At 39.5% G+C, this 19,381-nt stretch overlaps 4 protein-coding genes across 4 annotated transcripts in view; 2 read left to right on the forward strand and 2 right to left on the reverse strand.

Annotated features, from left to right (window-relative positions):
• The window catches only part of ppih (peptidylprolyl isomerase H (cyclophilin H)), a 31,274-nt gene extending 22,992 nt beyond the window's left edge, over nt 1-8,282 (reverse strand). Inside the window, exons 1-2 of the mRNA XM_020620853.1 lie at nt 8,042-8,282; nt 1,901-1,965 (exon numbers count right to left, since the gene is read on the reverse strand). Of these exons, the coding sequence (XP_020476509.1) occupies nt 1,901-1,965; nt 8,042-8,107 (131 nt within the window). The 5' untranslated portion in view covers nt 8,108-8,282. The remainder of the gene's footprint in view (nt 1-1,900; nt 1,966-8,041) is intronic.
• On the forward strand, nt 2,816-6,051 carry LOC109972157 (probable G-protein coupled receptor 160). Its single transcript, XM_020620842.1, has 3 exons — nt 2,816-2,899; nt 3,027-3,158; nt 4,669-6,051. Exon 3 carries the CDS (start codon nt 4,760-4,762, stop codon nt 5,804-5,806), a length of 1,047 nt encoding a protein of 348 aa, XP_020476498.1. The 5' UTR covers nt 2,816-2,899; nt 3,027-3,158; nt 4,669-4,759; the 3' UTR covers nt 5,807-6,051.
• A 1,790-nt stretch (nt 8,283-10,072) lies between the features above and the next one.
• taf10 (TAF10 RNA polymerase II, TATA box binding protein (TBP)-associated factor) lies at nt 10,073-14,809 on the reverse strand. The gene is made up of 5 exons (XM_020618577.1): nt 14,379-14,809; nt 13,931-14,088; nt 11,751-11,815; nt 10,613-10,727; nt 10,073-10,417 (listed from the first exon to the last, which is right to left on the reverse strand). Exons 1-5 carry the CDS (start codon nt 14,509-14,511, stop codon nt 10,328-10,330), a joined length of 561 nt encoding a protein of 186 aa, XP_020474233.1. The 5' UTR covers nt 14,512-14,809; the 3' UTR covers nt 10,073-10,327.
• A 562-nt stretch (nt 14,810-15,371) lies between these two features.
• Nucleotides 15,372-19,381, forward strand: part of LOC109969065 (uncharacterized) — an 8,953-nt gene continuing 4,943 nt past the window's right edge. The window contains exons 1-6 of the mRNA XM_020615727.1: nt 15,372-15,788; nt 16,025-16,136; nt 16,498-16,582; nt 16,672-16,745; nt 17,042-17,101; nt 17,513-17,647. Coding sequence (XP_020471383.1) covers nt 15,775-15,788; nt 16,025-16,136; nt 16,498-16,582; nt 16,672-16,745; nt 17,042-17,101; nt 17,513-17,647 — 480 coding nt within the window. The 5' untranslated portion in view covers nt 15,372-15,774. The remainder of the gene's footprint in view (nt 15,789-16,024; nt 16,137-16,497; nt 16,583-16,671; nt 16,746-17,041; nt 17,102-17,512; nt 17,648-19,381) is intronic.

The following is a 19,381-nucleotide window of genomic DNA, read 5'->3' on the forward strand; positions in this document are numbered from 1 at the left end:
TCTTTCCCTTGGTGAGCTGCTGCTGCTTGCACTGCCCTGCACACATTTTCTGCTCAAAGGTCATTAATCCAGAGAGGACAGACTGCATTTGCTAGAAACCAGGAAATACTATTCTGTCCTAGCAAACCTATACACAGTCATTTTATTGACTAAACAATTAATCATTCTGTTTGTCAAATGTTGTGAAAAACATCTGTTGTAATTTCCAATAGTCCAAGGCGATATTATATTTAACTAGCTTGGTTTTTTGTTTTTTTACCAATAGTCCAGAATCCAAACATTTTCAGTTTACAGTCATTTATAATTCTGGAAAGCAGCTAATCTTAACATCCGAGAAGCTGAAAATATCAAATTCAACTGGGACTACAGTGAAGCTCAAGATTTATGTTAATATATGGTTGTGTTTTTTCATAAATATCCGTACTGTGTGTGGTATTTGTTGTCCAGTTTGCCCTATAATACTACAGATTCTGACAGCGTTGTTATGCAGTCTTTAGATTAACCTTTTGTTTTTCTCCTTTGTCTCTGTGAACAGATGGCCTCAGCAACAGCAACCTATGGACAGAAGGAGACTTCGGATCAAAACTTTGACTATATGTTCAAGATCCTCATTATTGGCAACAGCAGCGTGGGCAAAACGTCCTTCTTGTTCCGTTATGCTGACGACTCCTTCACGCCGGCCTTCGTCAGTACAGTGGGCATTGACTTCAAGGTGAAGACCATCTACCGGAATGACAAGAGGATCAAACTGCAGATCTGGGTGAGACATGAGGAGATGTGTTGTCATTCAGAGTTAGATGTAAATATCTAGTGAATGTGCTACTGAAGCTGGAGTTGAATGAGTGTGTTTATATAACAGATCTTTCAGTCAAAAGCTGCTTAGGATTATTATGCAGTGTAAGTTTGTCCTGGCCGACATAAAGCAGACTGTTGAGGAGACAAGAAACGTTACCTCTGATACTCAAAACTCAAACTTTCTAAAAATCCATTTTAGGACAGATTTGCTGATGTTGTCAGACAGTTTGTGCACTGTGGACTACAATGGTAGACACCCAAACTTGACTCCTTGGGGTCCCCAGTGGTTATTGGATGGTCACACCTGTCTGGCATTGTAAATGGGAGACCGCATCAGCCCACTGCACCTTATGATACTCGTGAAAGATTTAGGAGTATGATTTGGTCATGTGTTTTAATGAGTTCTCATGATACAGCAAATAACATTTCATAAGATGTTTCATAACATGTTGAACAGCATTATCTGCTGCTCTTTGAGACGCTGCCCTGCAGTGCAGTTTTATTATGCCAACTGTCCTCATATTGCAGTGAACACATGCATTTGCATGCAGCACTGTCCTCTCTGCAGCCTGCTGCAGCCAGCTGTTCCTTGGTTGGATAGAATACTATAAAATATATTAGAAGTAATGATAAGCTACCAAAACACTGACCTGCCCTTTCAAACAAAGAGGATGGTTTCTGATCAGTCATGCTGGCTCCTGAGGGATCAGTAAACTCATTCAAAGCTGTAAAGAGCAGAGCAAAGTATTCTGCAGGAAACAGTTTCAGTATCACATTGTACATCATAACATCATTTCCACCTTTACTATACACTCTGCAGAAGACAGAGCCCTGATGGTGAGCAGCGCATGGTCCGTGTATGAGGGAGGGGAGGGGAGCTATGTAAGAACTGGAGACGCGAGAGCAGCTCCGAGTCATCTTTTTCTCATGCTCTGATTGGCCAATTGTGTCTTCCTTACCAGAGGCAAGACCTGACAAAGGCTGACAACAGAGGCAGCCATACACACAACACACACACACACACACACACATAATATCTCAGTTAAAAAAAAAAAAAAACTGATTCAATAATCAGAGCAGCCTGTTATCTTGACTTTCTCCTTACCGAAAATTCTCTGCTGTCTTCGGAACCACATCAGCAAACAGCTCAATCTTCATCCGTCCAACATCCTGACAAACAGTTAAACATACAAAATGAGAGATATCCAGTGAAGGCAGAAACATAAACACCTAAAAATATGAGAAATCGTTTTATCCCTGGCAAAGCTAAATAGGATCTTGTTCCCGCTCTATGACAGTGGCCGGTGCATCTGGACTAAACAGTTACACTCAATCCTGGCAACAGCATCTACAGTAACCCTTCAACTGAATAACTGGTGCAAGAATTCAGTGTCCATCTTTCATCTGCTTCTGACCTTAAATACAATGAGCTTATTCTTCAAAAGTAGAGTCTTGGTTTATCTCAACAATACAAGCAACTCAGGCCCAGTTCTGCATTCCCCAGAGGTCAAAGATTACATAATAAATATGCAAATAAGAATAATCAACAATCTTGATGCAACACTTAATTGGACATTGAATCTCGGAACTTTGTTTGTGCATGTATGCCCAGCACAGTGACTGTCCAGCTAGGCCTCTGGCAACCCCGGGGAACACGCAAGCTGCCGACTGTTACAACGTCTGTGTGTGTAAAAACAAACAACGATCTGGTTGTAAAAAGAGTGGTGTCTTCCCACACAAATGACTGAGTAAAACAAGCAGCCATTGGCTCTCCTGTCATTGCTCTTTAGACAATACAATACGTTTATAGTTTCCAGGCAATGGAATGAAATATATAAGCTACATATGTACACAGATCAAACAGCCACAGAGCATTTAATCTGCCTTGGTCTGGTTGGAGTGCAGGTCCACTGAAGTCAGGTGCCTAACAGCAGGTAAGACAGCTGGCAATATGTCATGAAAATGAAGTAGTTTCTTATGTCTACATTTTGAAGAATGCACAGCACTTCTGATGTGACACTGGACTGAGGGTGTAAAAATTTCAGTGATAGTGCGCAATTCCTCGAAAGTTAAAAACAAACAAAGCATAATGAAGATGAGTCAGGTAAGCAAGTATTTCTAGGAATGATGTATATCATGCAAATCGATATAAGAGACAGTGATCTCTTGGGACATAATGAGATGGAAAACAAGACAGTTTCCTGGAAGAAAACAAAGGTGTGTCCCATCAGTTGTTTGCATTCAAAGGTGGAGCCACAAAGAGCTGCCTAAAAGGGAACAACTCTATCTGATGACAGTCACATAGCTGCACGGAGTCTTGATGAGAACATGCAGGGCCATTAACTTGCATTACTGGATAAGAGGTAAGAATCTGGACTATCTACTGAAACCTGCTGGACTAGTACAGTCCTCAAAAAGGTGCATTTTCTTAGAACTGTATGAATGCTACAAGTTGCAGAACTTGTTTTACCCGTTATCAGTGTCACAGAGCATTTGGAAACAACTCTTGAAACTGAAGATAGTGTGTGCAGCTACAATGAATACTACTGTTGTAAAATGCTGTGAAAGATATTTCCCCATTACGCTTAACCAGTGAAACTCAGAGAGACGAGGCGGTCCAAGTGGCTACAAAAAACCGTGCTGGTTTATTCAAGGATCACAGGTGAAATTAACATTACACGCTCAGGTATCTTGCACCTCCAATACTGCGTGCAGGCAGATGAAGAATGTAAGACCCCGAAACCAACAGGCCTGTACATTATATCTGGTTTGGGCTAACCCCATTCTACACAGGCACGTCAAACCGTGGCGTCACCTGATAGGTCAGCTTTACAGCTGACCATAGCAGTAGTCAAAACATGGAGAAAATCAATGTGTGTGAGTGTTGATTAAGTGGTGTGTATCTAAGAACATACAGGACATTCAGGGACATGTCCGGACATTAAGCCTAGGAAGACATTATGATTAAGATTACGGCTAAACATATCATAATAATAACACTAATCATCCTGCCTGCTGACAATCAAACTTTTCTATCTAGTTATCCTTGCCCATGTACACCCTGCTAAAATCTCATGACAATGACTAAGTGTTTAAACAGTCTAACTAGACATCCTGTCTCCACTAAACATTTCTAATACAACAAGTATCTAACCAATACCTATCTGACTAAAAAATACCTAACAGCTGACATGGAACTGTTCAAAAAGGGAAGTCAGAGGTCTAATTCACAAGACAAGATTCATGTTTCGGGTTCAATTTGAAATCAATATATTTAAAAAGGTGTGTCTAAAATATACTGTGATTAAAGACAATATGAATTTCATTTGCAGGCAAGAAAACTTAAAAAAAAAAAAAAAAAAAAAAGGATTTCACATGTGTGCTCTGTGTACCACTGTATATTGACAATGAGAGTGGAATGATCAGTGTTTTCAATTCTGCTATGCCTCAAATTGTGGCCAGTGTTTGACCAATACCCGTTCCTCCTCTTAGGCAGAAGAGCAGCAAACAAACATGAGGGATAATTCAGCTAACCTTGTTGAACTGCACAGGGTGTAGGCTGCAATAACAAACAAGATTAAATAATCTACTGTATGTTTACCAAGGACTCAGCAATCCAAATGCAACTGTTTAAGCTGCACAACAATGTCCTTCAGCAAGACAGTTTGGTTATTAGCATTTGATAAAATGTTTCAAATGTATACCAGGAAAAAACTGAGGTTTTATAAGGGTTAGGCACTTTCCTGGGAGAAACCCGATAACTTTGCAGATGCATAAGAACCACAATGTTGATGTTCTTGTTTTCATTAATTGATTGCACTCCATTGTTTGGATATGCACAGTTCCTAACCAGTACTGTCTTGTCTTTTACAGCATTTCCTGAAGCATCTTGATACTGAACTCAGCACCGTTTCAGGAACTTGTATGCTGCCAGCTTCAACAGTAAACTAACCACACTGTCAAAATGCAGACCATTCTAAAAGAATGCAAGGATGGGTCTAGCTGTGATCCAGAAAATACTGTTAAGTATCTGTTACTTTTATTTTTCAAGTTGGGACTGGATATGGGGGTTTTTCACTTCTGCAACCAGAAGCTTTATAGGTCCTTTTTAAGCATATTCAGCCTGTTCATTATCCTGGCTGACCTGCTGATGGTATTTTGTATAGCAACCATCTGGTTTCGTGCGGCTGAAATTGCTCTTGGGTCACTATGCATCCTCTTGGCTAACGCCTCAGCGACATATGGAGCACTGCCGCTCCCCGTGATGTGTCTGGGTTTACTGGACTACTACTTAGATCATACTTGGATCAAACAGAGTGCCTTCTCCAAAATCCTCAGGAATGTGGTGTTGACATTGCTGGTATGGATGCTAGCTTTGATTTATTCCTTTGGTACTGTCAAACCTGAGCTGGGCGAACTGTTTTACGAGTCAGGGATCAACATCCTGGTGTGTGAAGTAGAGGAGAATACAGTGGTTGCCTGCGTCACTTTGGGACTTTTCATTGCAGTACTCTGTACTATACTGCCCTTTTGGTCAAGAATTCCCCAGTGGGTGAAAGAGGCTGACAACTTGTCTGAATTGAGCGAAGAAAACCTAAGGAGCGACTTGTTGTTCACTTCAACCCCGTGCATAGAGACAAAATATGGGGAGAAGAATGATCTGAATGAGCCCATCCAACCACGACCACCTTTGTGGCTCAGCTTCACTCTGGGATTTGGTATATTCTGGATGCCATATCTTACTCTATCTACAATTTGTCTGGTCTCTAGCATTGAAGTACCTTCCTACATCACTGTTAATCTTCTGTGGTTGGAGTGCACCAACAGTGTACTAGGGTGTGTGCTGTTCTGCGTAAAGAGCAAGACTCAAGAACTGTATAGCCAATTACCAGAGAATGTGTGCTCATGGCATGTTTATTGGCATTTGAGCAAAGGAACACAGCTGCAGCAACTCCCTATAGCTGTGTTTAATCCATCTAGAGGGAGAAGAAATAGTCTTCTCTTTGTGTAACAAACAAGTTCAGTGATAATCCTGTTACAACACAGACCTGACCGTCTACACAGCAAAACCACAACTGTGGCCATAAAAATAACTTTATGTTTACATCACCATAAATGTTACATTTTCTAGATTTATTTGTATAGGTCTATCATTCAACTCTTTTAAAAGATTGTTTTAGAGATCAGGAAAACACTATGACTCAAGATTTACTGTATATCTACATGTATCTATTCCTACTTGACTTTCTGCCTGCAACAGGGATCTTTTGAAGTGCTTTTCAATAAAATATCTTGAAACACAGTTGTTCCTTTTAATTTTACTGCACTTTGTTTTAGCCCCCCTATCATTTGCTTAAATGGACCTTGTCTTTTCAGCTATATATCATATTTAATGTGAATCGATCAAACACATATATGAAGCTCATGTGACATGACTGAAAACTGTTTAACAGCTACTTGATAGACCTTGTGATATGAGTGTTTTCTGAGATTCTGTTGGCAGGTCCAAAAATAAACTTGGAACCTGAACTTTTAATCCAGTATGGATGAGGTGTCCTACAAGTGCTCAGAAATCTGAACTACAATTCCGCAGCAACAGACAAACTCATCTGCTGAGGAAGAGCAAGTGATGTGATTGAAAGTTCCACAACAGCTACAGGAGCCATAGAGTAAGGTTCCTTCTTCAGCCTATCTGAAGACTTTGATTAAAGTATAGCTCTATAATTAGTAGGCTTTCTTAATTTATTCTAGCTAATTTTACTTCTCACTAGTTTAAAGTGGGTGGGGTTCATTTGGGGAAAGATGACATCACATAACTCAATGCACTAATCAGGATTGAGCTGAATCAGAATATGATTCCAACAGTTGCGGGGTACTTGTTTGCTAGGTCACATCCAATCCAAGAAATCACTAAAACCATCAGACTGTCTGTAAAATTAGTACATATAGCAAACATTCATTGATGTAAAAAAAAAAAAAAAAAATTCTATGCAGGTTATTTTTGGCAGCACTAAATGTAAAATCAGTAAACACCAGCTTGTGCGTCTATGTATTTTTAAAATTACAAAATGAAATGACCATTTGTACCGACACATCCAAAGAAAAGCAGGTAACATAATGCCACTGCAGAGGTCTGGCAATTACACCTCAAAGTTTCTCTTTTCCCACTGCGAGGACTACATCGGCCAAGAGGAAAACACGCACAGGAGAAGAAGTTAAGGCTGACAGAGCCACTGCAGAAAGTGAACAGAGAAATATTGCTTATTTTTTGCCAGGATGGACCAATTTAAATGGACTGTAGTGTATGGATTTTCAGACTGCTACTAGCGATTAGTTTTTATTGTCAGTTAATCTTACAATTATTTTTTAAATTTTAATAAATCATTACTCTATATTGCACATTTAATAATACATGATGTAAAATAATTAAGAAATACCATTCCATCTTCTTAAGAATCAAAAGTGATGTTGTAAAAGATGATTATTTAGATCAACAGTTGTGGACAAACTTTTGAACCAATATATCAAGACTCAAACTATTAAAATTTAGATTTAGCCTATTAATTCCATGAACTTATTACCAAATATTATAAGTAATAATATCATATATAAAACGTGTGCTTTCTGTAGGATATGTGGACAAACATTAAAGAAGAGAGTTTGAATAGGTCACATGACCTGGAAACAAAATATAGTCTGATTAATAAAGTACTAATCATGTACTGACACCAAACGTCCCTGATTACCATTTGTGTAAATTAACAGACTGACAAATTCACAATTAAAACAAGATATTTTTAAGTCCCCTTGTAAACCAGCATACAGGTGTTGGGAAAACGGCTAATGCAGTGTGCTCATGTGCGGGGCAGACGACGTCCTGCTCTCGTACAGACAGCATGAACCGGACAGCAATCGGTTGCCCGGAGGTTTTATGAAACGAATATCTCTTTAATATCTAACTGTAAATTAATTTCACTCTGTGTTGTACAGTTCATAGTTCCTTAACACAACGTCGACATACACACCGTCACTTTCATATAAACCGGACAGAGAAAAGGCGACTGCATTATTCATTGTTGTAATTCGATATGTGCATTAAAGGCGGGCATACGGAACAGCACCAATAGCCACACTAGATCACAACCTAAACAAGACATTATGGTGAGATTGGTGACATGCGGCGAAGCTAACTCAACGTTAGCTGGGAATTAAAGTATGTGTTCGTTAATCTCCTTTTCCTACTCACCTGCCCTCCGATGGTAATGTCGAAGAAAACAATGGGGTTATTAGGATTAGTTGTCTGAAGAGACATTATACCGCTACACTCGCCTTTACAGAGCAAACAAACGCGGTGGGATGTACGGTGGCTCGGAAGAAACGTTACGGTTCGTAGTAAGGGACAAATTACATAAAATCGTGCAAAAGGCGCTGTCGCAAATGTCTCAACAATGCCACCAGGGTGACGCCTGGTGGAAAGCTAATTGTATGTTTTCGGTGTAGAACAAACCTACACGGATGTCCTTTTTAAATATTACCGTCGCGAGTTCTAGTCCTTTTGCACCGAGCTTGTAAAGCGGAAATTCTACCTTTACCCAAGTTTATCTTGCAGTACAATAGGTGTCCATAATCCCCAGCCTTTACATTATTTTAAGTTATAAGTGACAGTTGTGTTGCATACACTACTGAGACGATGCGTCCTCATATTATAACACATTTTGGGTCTGCTGCACCATAAACTTCATTATTCTTAACTAAGACCTGTTGTCCCCATTTGTAGACACCTTTGGCGCCATTTAGCGGTAGCAAAAGCACATTACACCAATCAGTGTAAAAACTGGATGGCGTCAATCTCAGCCAAGACGTTCTACAGTCGAGCCCGAGATAAAAGTGAACAAGGTACAAAGCCTGATGAAATTTTATGGTTGAAACTTTATTTATGCTTAATAGCATTTGTAGTTTGATATGGCATGCAAATTTCACAGGTTTTAGCAATAGTAACAAGCTAGGAACCCCCTAATTAGGAAGACTCGTTTAATTAGGAAGTACTCGTTTGATGAAATGGGATTTATAATGGCATAATTGCAAAGTGAAGGTGTAAAAGTAAGGACGCATGGCTTGGGAAGAAACAAACAGTTTCCAAGAGTATAAATAGTTGTTGCATGTTGTAAAAATTAATCTACAGTGATTTAATTTTATATTCTTCTGTGATACATTTCCAAGGCATATTTCTTTGTCAAAAGCAGAACAATTACTAAATGCAACAAAAGAAGAGAACTCTGCCGTGGAGGAGTTGTCTGATGGTGATGATGCTGATCCTGGTGTGGAACAATTAAATGATGAAGATTATATTCCACCAGATTTATCAAAGTCTGACCAGCAGAGCAATGATAGTGACAGTGAGCCACAACTCCATCCACATGCATGTGATGGGGTGCAAATGCACTCAGGTCACAGGTCCCGGACAAGGAGAGACTTTGTTTGGGAGCCCTGGTTATCATACGTCTGGCTAAAACTCTGCATCCTGGTACAAAAGTGTACTGTGATCAGTTCTTCACAACCATGAAAGGTGTGGATCAAATGCTGGAGACAGGACCAAGTATTGTGTGCAAGTACAACTCCAAGATACAGTAGGTGGGGTTGACTTGGTAGACAGGATGATGAGTTACTACCTGAAAAACCCAATGCGTTGCAGAGAAAAGGGCTGCTTGGCAAAATCTTGTGTGCAGTGTGTGACATGCAATGTGTTCTTGTGCTTGCAAACTGAACGCAACTGCTTCGCAGCGTTTCACACAGGCCCATAGGTGTGATACAGTTTCTACAGACAAAAAGGACATTCCTAGTCTTGAATATGAAGCAATGAAAATTATAACAGTTAATGTTGAATGGTTCACAAGGCTTCAAATGTCGCAATGTTGTTTGTGCACAGCCATGTTCAGGCACTGGATTATAAAGTTTTATATTGTGTTACACAATGGTGATTTTATTGTATTATGCAGTAAAGTAAACCCAATGTCCCTATATGAGGACATCATTTTTTTCAACTACTTCCTGTTCACAAACAAAGCTTAGTTTATATACTTATCAGGTCCCAATAATCCCAAATAGCTAGTAGAAATTAAAGATAAATAAGAAATCAAAGCTCAAGTCTTAAGAGGTTAATTAAAAGGGCCTGCTTTGTACTTTTGAGAAATTACAACACTTCTAATTACACGACATGATATACTTCCACTATCCAACATTTCAAGTCAGCACAGTCCTAAAGACAAATACTTAACATAAATGTAATATCCCACAAACATCAAGGCTTTTGGTAAGGGTTTTATTTTCACAATAAAATGCAATTCTAAAATTTAACATAATCATGTGTGGTGGTGCCCCACTAAAAATAACAAATGGCAAAGTGACTACGAAGATCTGTCAAAGCTGTACTAAAGCACCGTGTTCAATTTAGCAATAAAGGCATTGACAGAGTCTGTTGGGTCTGCAGGAAAAAAAACTAGCAAAAGCAAAAAAGCCTTGAACAAAGACAGCTCTATGTAAAGTAATATGGCTTCTTGACATTGATGCCATATTCTGACAGAGCAGGAGTCAGGTCTTCCATAGTCAGAGTGTATTTTTTATCCTACACATAATGAAAAAAAGAACATAGTGAGAATACCATAAATGACAAGAAATAAATTATCAGAGTACTTATAAGCAGTCAATGATTACCTCTGTGACTATCTTCTAACAGTCTTTTCTCACATAATGCACTGCCAAAGTACTGTATGGATGTATTACTTTTAAAGAGCATGTCAAAAATGAAAGAAACACTGACCTTTGTCTTACTCCTTGAGCTTCCTGAAGCTGTGCCCTTCATTTTACAGTACTGCAATGCATCATTGGCAATGTCTGAGATAAACTTCTGAGATGCAAGCGAGATCAGTCGGATTCTAAAGAAATGGGAAAGAAAGTCATTGTGTTTCCCCCATCTCGTTATAAGCACAACATACTAAATGTGAATGAGATTTGACAATTATGAAATATAGAAACGGTCAAGTTGTTTATCATTTAATTACTGACAGACTGTAATTATTTTTAATGAGGTAAGTCAGACTGTCATGACTCAGTTGACAAACTGTGGCACAGTCTGGTAAGTGGGCTGCTTTTAACCAAAGGGCATTACAATGTGCCTCTCATTCACCCAGTAACAAGCATTCTACTTGAAGCTGCTCAAGCACTCCCTTTGGTGGTGCCAGTTTAGTTCTGTTAGGTAGTTGTTATGAGCCAACAACTAATTACAGCTCTGTCATTTAATCTCATGGGGTATCAGGCAGACCCGCTCACACTGAGATTTACAGGTAACATCTATGTTCAGACTACATACTGAAATGGCTCATATTTGATTATTTTTCTCCTCCAAGTGACTCTGATCTGATCTTTTCACAGATCAACTAACCAAATCCAACATTTTCAAATCAGATCTAGGGCCACCTGCAAAGGTGGTCCTAGATCTGATTCATATCTGATCATTCAACCTCTGTCAGGACGGTTCGATCGGAATTCGTGTATTTTTTTCAGCGACTCACTCCCCTGCACATACCCACATCACTTGTCGTCATCGTTCAGCATCAGCCTTTCACAGGCCGGTAAAGATGAACGCACAGGAGAGCAACAACAGTGGCGGGGCTCAGTGGAAATAGGTGGTTTCGCATTAGTTTGACATTTATGGAGACGCTGCTGATCACGCCAAGCAGGAGAGAACATGTCATAACCAAGCAGTTTTTTTAGGAAATTATGCGATTTGGCCATCACACAAATTACGTCTTTGCTGTTACTATTGTGACAGACTGGAGCTGGATACGTCACTTATAAACACAAATGTGAACTATGATGAATCTGACAAAAAGATATGAATGAAGCATTAGGACTTGTAATGTGAACGTAGTGCTAGAGTCACACTTTGTAACACTTACATTCTTGGATCAGAAGCCTCAAAGCCAGCCCGGTTGAGGTAGTAGCCTGTAACTGCATCTGGAATCTGAAAATAAATAAATAAATGTGAATTCCACAGCTTATGGTCAAGATTCACACAGCCCACTTTAACTGCTACTAACATGTAAAACAACTTTATTAATTAATATGATTACAATGAGGTAAATTATTTAGCAAGGCTGCTTTATATTATACTGTATTATATTATATTGCCTTTACAGGACTTTTGAATTAATGTGATTGAGTACCTTAACTTTCCAGGTATTTAATTACCGTAACAAGATATACAAAAAACTGCATCCATCTGCATATTAAACAGTACTGTCAACACTCTGCAAACAGGGACTAAAGCCAACAATGATTTACCCTAACTCACTGATAATGTCTATAAATCTGTCAGGTCCTGGATGACCTTATTCATGTGTGCCATAGGTAGGTAGGTGGGTACTTTATTGATCCCACAGTGGGGAATTTTCTGTGTTACAGAAGCAATAGAGAACAACCAACATAACACCTTAAGAACAGACACATAAGAACTTCATAGAAACACGGGAAAGAACACAACGGGACACAGCTGCTGTAACTTGCTGCCACTCCACGCGGCGCATGCGTACGTAGGTACACAGTAACAAAGAACACTTAGTCTTGAAATAAAAAGTTACATAAAGGCAACAAAGCATTAGAACCGATACAAACAAGGATTATGAAAGTAGCGTCATCAGAACGTTACATTTTACACAGCACAAATAAGCAAATCAAAGGCACCTAAAAACAGGGCAAAGCAGCACTGGAGAGAATCAGGAACAGCAGTAGAGGCTAAAACAACCAGGAAATCAAGAACAATCGAATATTACTCACACAATTGATCCCACAATGGGGGAAAGAAACCTGTGTTTCAGCCATAAGGATCTCTGAGCAACTACTCAAAAATAGGCTTCCACTGTTGTTCAAAAATGATTAAAAACATCACAGAAACACACTGCTACACTGGTTGACATGTTTCTTCATTATGAAACACCAGACCCTGATATCTTTTTTTAAAGCAGTTCTAAAATTCACCCTCTAACCTTTGGCTGTTTGAAAGTGAGTGATACCACTTTCCCACCAAATGTACCGTGTTTACATGGGCTTTTTATACCCGGCTAAACCCGCCTTTAACTGGCTTCTGACGGCATTCCCAATGCCAACTGACCAGACTTGGCTCTCCAGCAGATGAGCTTGTTTCCCCTCTGGTATGTCACATTTGACATCAGATTTGTAAACAAAGCATCATGGAAGCTAGTGAGACCATCAGCGTTATTTCTTCGTATTTACTTTTGTTTATTTTTCAAAGAAATTCGGCATAGACTGAACCATGTTAGAGCCTTGACTGAACAAAGACGGATGGAATTTATGGCTGAGGACGACGTGTGTCATTGCATTCGTTCACGGGTTAGCCAGGTCCTCCCCCCACCCCCCGGCCCTGTCTGTGAAACTACGTCATATGTGGTCACTACAGCCAGCGACAAACTCGGCAGTCATGCAGCTCAGCAGTAATAACCAGCTGCAGAACAACCGTGTACGAGATATTGAGCCCGTGGTTTTTAGTGACACTGCAGCAACATGGGTCCTTTTTCTGACCTAAAGCAATAAGACAAGCAAATTATATAGAAGAATTTTCCCCCCAATAATATTAATACAGTACTAATGTTCTGGCCACTATCGCATCGCATTCAATGTCATGTGCTTGGCACAAATAACATTATATGGCAACTGCAAAATATGTGAAAAAAGAGAAATTACATGTTATGCTTTGATAGCTGAACAAACTCCCCGCTTTTGATAGTGTAAATTCTAAGGTCTACCTAAAATCTTACATGGACTTTTGTGTTATGTCGGACATAAATTAACCTCATACTTGCACACACTTTGCTTGTGCACTCAATGTGTGAGCCAAGAGTTTACTGCTCTGTTTAACAGCTAAAGCTAGTCAGCTATGGCAGAGAAGGTACCCACAGCAGCTTTTGTGCACAAATGGAAACAGTTATTACAGACCAGGCTTTCCCCCGTTAATGCATATTAACATCGTGGATGTACAATGTTTTGAATGTCTGATCTTTCTGCTGCATCCATATTTGTGAATGTCATCATATGGCAAGCTGACTGAAAACATTTTCCTTACTGTGGGAGTGTATTCCTCCAGCTGCATGAGGAAATCTGCCAGGGGTGTGGTGGAGACTGCAGGCTTTACATCTCCATTGGTGATACCACCTGGAACATAGACGCCATTGGAAACAGATGCATCTGCTGATGGTGTCACCATGGCCGTTGAAGCTGAAGCTGTTATATAATATTAGAATGAGTTTATACAGAGTCAAAGAAACAAATTCGTAAACACATGGTGCATTTTGCAAATCTTGCAGTACTGTTATTGCTCAACACTTAGGTTGAAAGAAGTCCAAACCTTTTCAGCTTTAGGTAATTTCAGGTGAATGAATAGACTTGCCAAATGTAAAACATACGACAGATCATCCACCTTCAATTAAAAAACACTGACTATCCCGTGTTGAACTAAGCTAACGCTAACGTTGTTTAGCACAATAACATTAGACGAAGTTACACAATATTACCATTACTCGTGACCGAAGGAATGCTGCTGACGTTGGTTGTTGCATTATCATTTGCGATACAATTACTTGAAGCTGAAGACGTCGTGGATGGCACTCCAGTTGTGACAGACTGATTAACGTTGTCAATATTCATAATGGAGTTATGATAGCTAACGTGCTAATCTCAGCTAGCTAGCGCACAGAGACGTCAAAATACACACAAAGCGCGATTTGGTACTATATAACTCTAAACCTAGACTTATACAAAATTATGTGTTGTAAGATGAAGTTACTTTAGTAACTCAGAAAATATTTAAATCAGAAAATGAAGTAATATGTAGCATCAGAAGTGTTTGTAGCTACCGTACACCAGAAAAACAACGTTAGCTGAGCACACGCTGCAGAGCTATCCGCATCATGTGACCATATATGACTAAAGATCTGACGAAAGTAGCCGAAGATTTCCGAAAACGATTTAAAGAAAAATGACATCTGTGGGCAACAATCAATCTGTCTTTATTTTCAATTTAAAATAATATAGTATAGCTGTGTCAGCAACTAACTATAGGTAGCCTAGTTGCTGACACAGTTGCATCAAATTATTTGGCTATAGGCAGATAAAAGCTGACACACAGACTAACGGTTTAGTAGTTATGTAGGCTATATGTAGCCCGTCTGTCAGGGCACCAGTAAACTTTCTGCACTCTGCGTTGTGTCTTCAACTTGAAAGGAGGACCACTGCCATCAGATTACCCATCACAGGACTTTATTCTGTGCAAAAAGGAAATGAAACATACAGCAGCTCACTTTGCCAGGCTCCACATACACAGTGCATACTCTCCTCGTCGTGGCATCTAGCCGACTGAAGAGAGCGGCGCGAATTAACAGGAAGTGACATCGCGCACAGGAAATTACATCACAGAAATAAAACTTAACAAAATAGAGGCTCAAAAAACAAGAAAGGGAGGATCTTAAACAGTTTGCATGACGTAGTTATGTAGGCTATACAATAGCTTGTTGACATGTGGCGTAGCCTAAAATCCCATTATTTGGATTATTGTGAATCAACAGGTGTGTGAGTTTTGTGCCGATGTGCATTTTCCTGTAGTCTTACAAAATGTCAGGGTTGCCAGATTATGATTAAACAGTTTACGAGGAGCAGTGAATGCAGCAGATGGATCACGTGCACACTGAAGGATTCGGTGGCAAACATTACTGTTGTTTTTTTTTTTTTATTATTATATTTTCTCTTTTTAAAAACTAAATATATATGTATATATATACATATATATAACATTATTACCGCTGTGGAGTTGGCTTTATTTTTCGAAGAACTGAGCTACTGTAGTCGTAACCATAGACTGTTTGCGGCTGTATCAACCAACGCGGAAGACAAACAGAGGGATTTGGCAGCTGTATGCTAAAAAAAAAATAGGTAGGACATTGAACCTAACATTCAGACATTATTCACCGTTTGTAATGATAAAGTGGTGTTTACACTGTATATTTGCTCACCTAAAGATGCCTAATTTAAGACGCAATCTAAAGAACTGTAGATGTAGTGAATAATAGCCCAGATCATACAAAGTGAAGTCCCCGACAGGGACCTCAGGCTGAGGAGTAAAAAGCATTTTGTGAAATATGTCAACAAGATTTAATCTGTGTTGTAGTTCACAAGGTGCCATCATGACTTCACCTGTCCTCGCCATCGTAGTGGGAGCTGGCAGCCGTGGAGAGATCTATTCTGATTTTGCATCCATCCACCCTAAACGCATGAAGGTCAGGCTTGTCTGCGAAGGAGGCAATTCAGTGGACAGATATTTGTGGATTGTGTTCTTAATTGACTGCATTGACAAAACATATTCTGACTAGATGAGATCCTTAATGAGGTATGATTTAAAAAAAGTACTTCCTCAAATCCATGTTTTTTGTAATGTTATTGGTTGAAAAGGGCAGTTCATTTTGCTGATAATACTTAATGTTCTATTTAAATTTTTAATATATGACTCTTCTTTGTAATGTATATCCTTACTTAAGTAAATTATCTGAATACCTATGTCACCACAGCCCAGGTATTGTAAGTTGTAGTGTGTAACAAAACACTTATGCCCATTTTGTTTATGTGACTTCACCCTGTCAGGTTGTTGGAGTAGCTGATCCAAGGAAGTTTGCTTGCAGGAAACTTCAACAGCAACACCAAATTGTAGATGAAAACATATTTGATGGTGTGTACTGAGTATTATTTAAAAAAAAAAAAAATTTGTTTAGAATCACCAGCCTCGTGCTAAATTATTGAATTATATTTTCAAACTAGATTGGCACCACATAATTGAAAAAGAGAAGTTTGCAGATGCTGTGTTGATTTGTACTCCAGATTCCTTGCATAAGGTAAACAGAATTATGCATGAAAATATATGTATAATACTCTGATTTTAGTCTGTTGAGTAACAAAAGAGTCAGATTTGTGTTATTTTCTTGTTTTGTTATTGCACACTGAATTGTTGTTTGTTGGGTGAACAATGTGCTGATACAACTCAAAGCATTTAAGTTGTGTCCTTGTGGTGGGATTTATAAGCAGTCCCTGTCCTAGAGTCTTACCCTATGACTGATCTGAAGGTTATCTGTTTGGAAACTGTCTCTGTTCTTTGGTTAATCATTATATTAAAACAGTTTATATTCCCCAGGAACCTGCTGTGGCCTTTGCAAAGAAGGGCTACCACATTTTGCTGGCGAAGCCGACGGCAGTGACAGAACCCACACAAGCACGGGGAGAACATGCAAACTCCACACAGAAAGGTCCCAGGTGGGGCCCGAACCTGGAACTTTCTCGCTGTGAGGCAACGGCGCTAACCACTGTGCCACCGTGTATTTCCATCCATTCAGCCATTATCTATACAGCTTATTACTGAATAGGGTCAATTTATGCATTTAGTTTGCTTAACCCTTCAAAAAATCTACCACACTGTATATTTCTCACCACAATTCATTGTGATTTTAGTATATTTCTTTCAAGCACTTTTTTATTAAAAAAATATTATTTCATTATGTGAAAGGTTATCTAGTGTCTGACATAAATAAACACTGTTTTTGCAATTGGTTGCTTTGTGTGACATGCATCCTCTCATCCTGTACAATATGTGTTCTTATGAGTTTAGACAACTGCCGAAGACTGCTCGGCGATCGTGGAGGCTTGCACTCAGAGTGGTGTGATGCTATCAGTGGGCCATGTTCTCCGGTATGATCCCGTTATCCGTAAGATAAAGGTGAACATTTTCTGTCACTCTTCAAACATCTAATGGTTTTCTTCACCATGGGTTAAAGATTTTGGGTTAGACCAGTAACAAACTTGCAGTATGGGCTGTATCAGGATCAGCCAATCCATCAAGAAATAATGCTGCCCATTTTTTGACTTCATTTTGGCATATTAATACAGCATGTAACTTTTATCAAATATTTTTGTTGTTGAAATCTGCTCCAAAACTTGTCTTAATGTGTAGGGGTGCTGTCGAAGCCTCCTGTGACCCAGACTCATTGAACAGTGCTGGCAGCAGTGCAGAGATATTAGCTTCTCAAGGGTTTTGAATGAGATTGTCCTCTTTAACCAGTCAGAGATTTTCAGTTATTTCTGCTTGACCGGTAGGTTTTGTTGCATTGTCATTTATTGGTGGAGCGTAGCAGTAGATCACAGTGGAGCAGGGAGAGGGAGTCCTGGGTGGAGCAGAGTGGACTGATTTGGAATATCATGCTAGCGCTACCTTACGTTACACAGTGTAGCTTTAAGTTGAATTTTCATTGGAAGAAATCATATTTCCTAATCTGAAAATGCTAGTCAATAAAGATAATTAGGGGCAGCACGGTGGCACAGTGGTTAGCACCGTTGCCTCATAGCGAGAAGGTTCCAGGTTCGGGCCCCACCTGGGACCTTTCTGTGTGGAGTTTGCATGTTCTCCCCGTGCTTGCGTGGGTTCTCTCCGGGTACTCCGGCTTCCTCCCACAGTCCAAAGACATGCAGCTTAGGTTGATTGGTGTCTCTAAATTGCCCATAGGAGTGCATGTGCGTGTGTCTGGTTGTTCGTCTATGTGTTAGCCCTGCGATGGATTGGCGACCTGTCCAGGGCGTACCCTGCCTGTGCAGTTGGTTTTTTCTTTGGGTGCGGTCCGCTCTTGTGTGTGTGCGTGAGTGCAAGTATTTTAACTGCGTCTGTAGAGGCGCGTGCGTGCATGTGTGTGTGTCCTCCGTGTGATGTTGGAGGCACAGTCAGATCATAGAAGTAACAAACAATAAATATTAATATTAAGATGATAATGATGATAAATGAGATGTTTTATAGGTACTATAGTTGTTAAAACCTGAGGTTTATGAAGTTTCTAGTCTTGTGTTTTTGTTTTTTTTCAAGTTGCCATGGTCTGGAGAGTGAAGTGTTAGGTTGACTTCTTTGGATGAATAATCATTCCTTATTACTTAGTAGTACATGACTGTTGAACATTGGTTTTTGCACTTGTAGTTAAAACCGACTTTTAATATGGTAGGGTTTATTTTGGTTGCTGTGGTCGTTTCAGGAGGGAATAGAATAATCTGTGACTGTTTAGTTTAGAGTGATATGTGTCTTATCAGTACCACATCAGTTATGGTAATTAGAGTCTTGATCTAGTGTAGACTTATGTTAGATTGAGCTGTTTAGCCCTTTGATAACTGCTTACTGTTTAGTATTAGGGAAGTGCTATATGTAGGTTTTTTTATGTGTGTTTCTAGACTTCTTTGTTGTTTTCTTGTTATTCTTTTGCAAGTGTTTGCTTTAGTATGTTTAGGAATTCCATAGTTCTTCTAACTACGGGAGGAGGGGATTCTGTAGTGGCAAAAGCAAACTTGGTATAGTTAATACTTATTAGTTAATACATATTAGGCCAATGTTAGTTAAACTTAACTGTTAACTGTTTTCTGTGTACTTCTCTCTCTGCATGATCATGGGGTCTAATTTCCTGTTATTCGGCTCCAAAATAGAGAAGTGATACCAGGGTGGGGG

The sequence above is a fragment of the Monopterus albus genome, unplaced genomic scaffold, assembly GCF_001952655.1.
Source record: "Monopterus albus unplaced genomic scaffold, M_albus_1.0 scaffold6.1, whole genome shotgun sequence".
Lineage (NCBI taxonomy): Eukaryota > Metazoa > Chordata > Actinopteri > Synbranchiformes > Synbranchidae > Monopterus > Monopterus albus.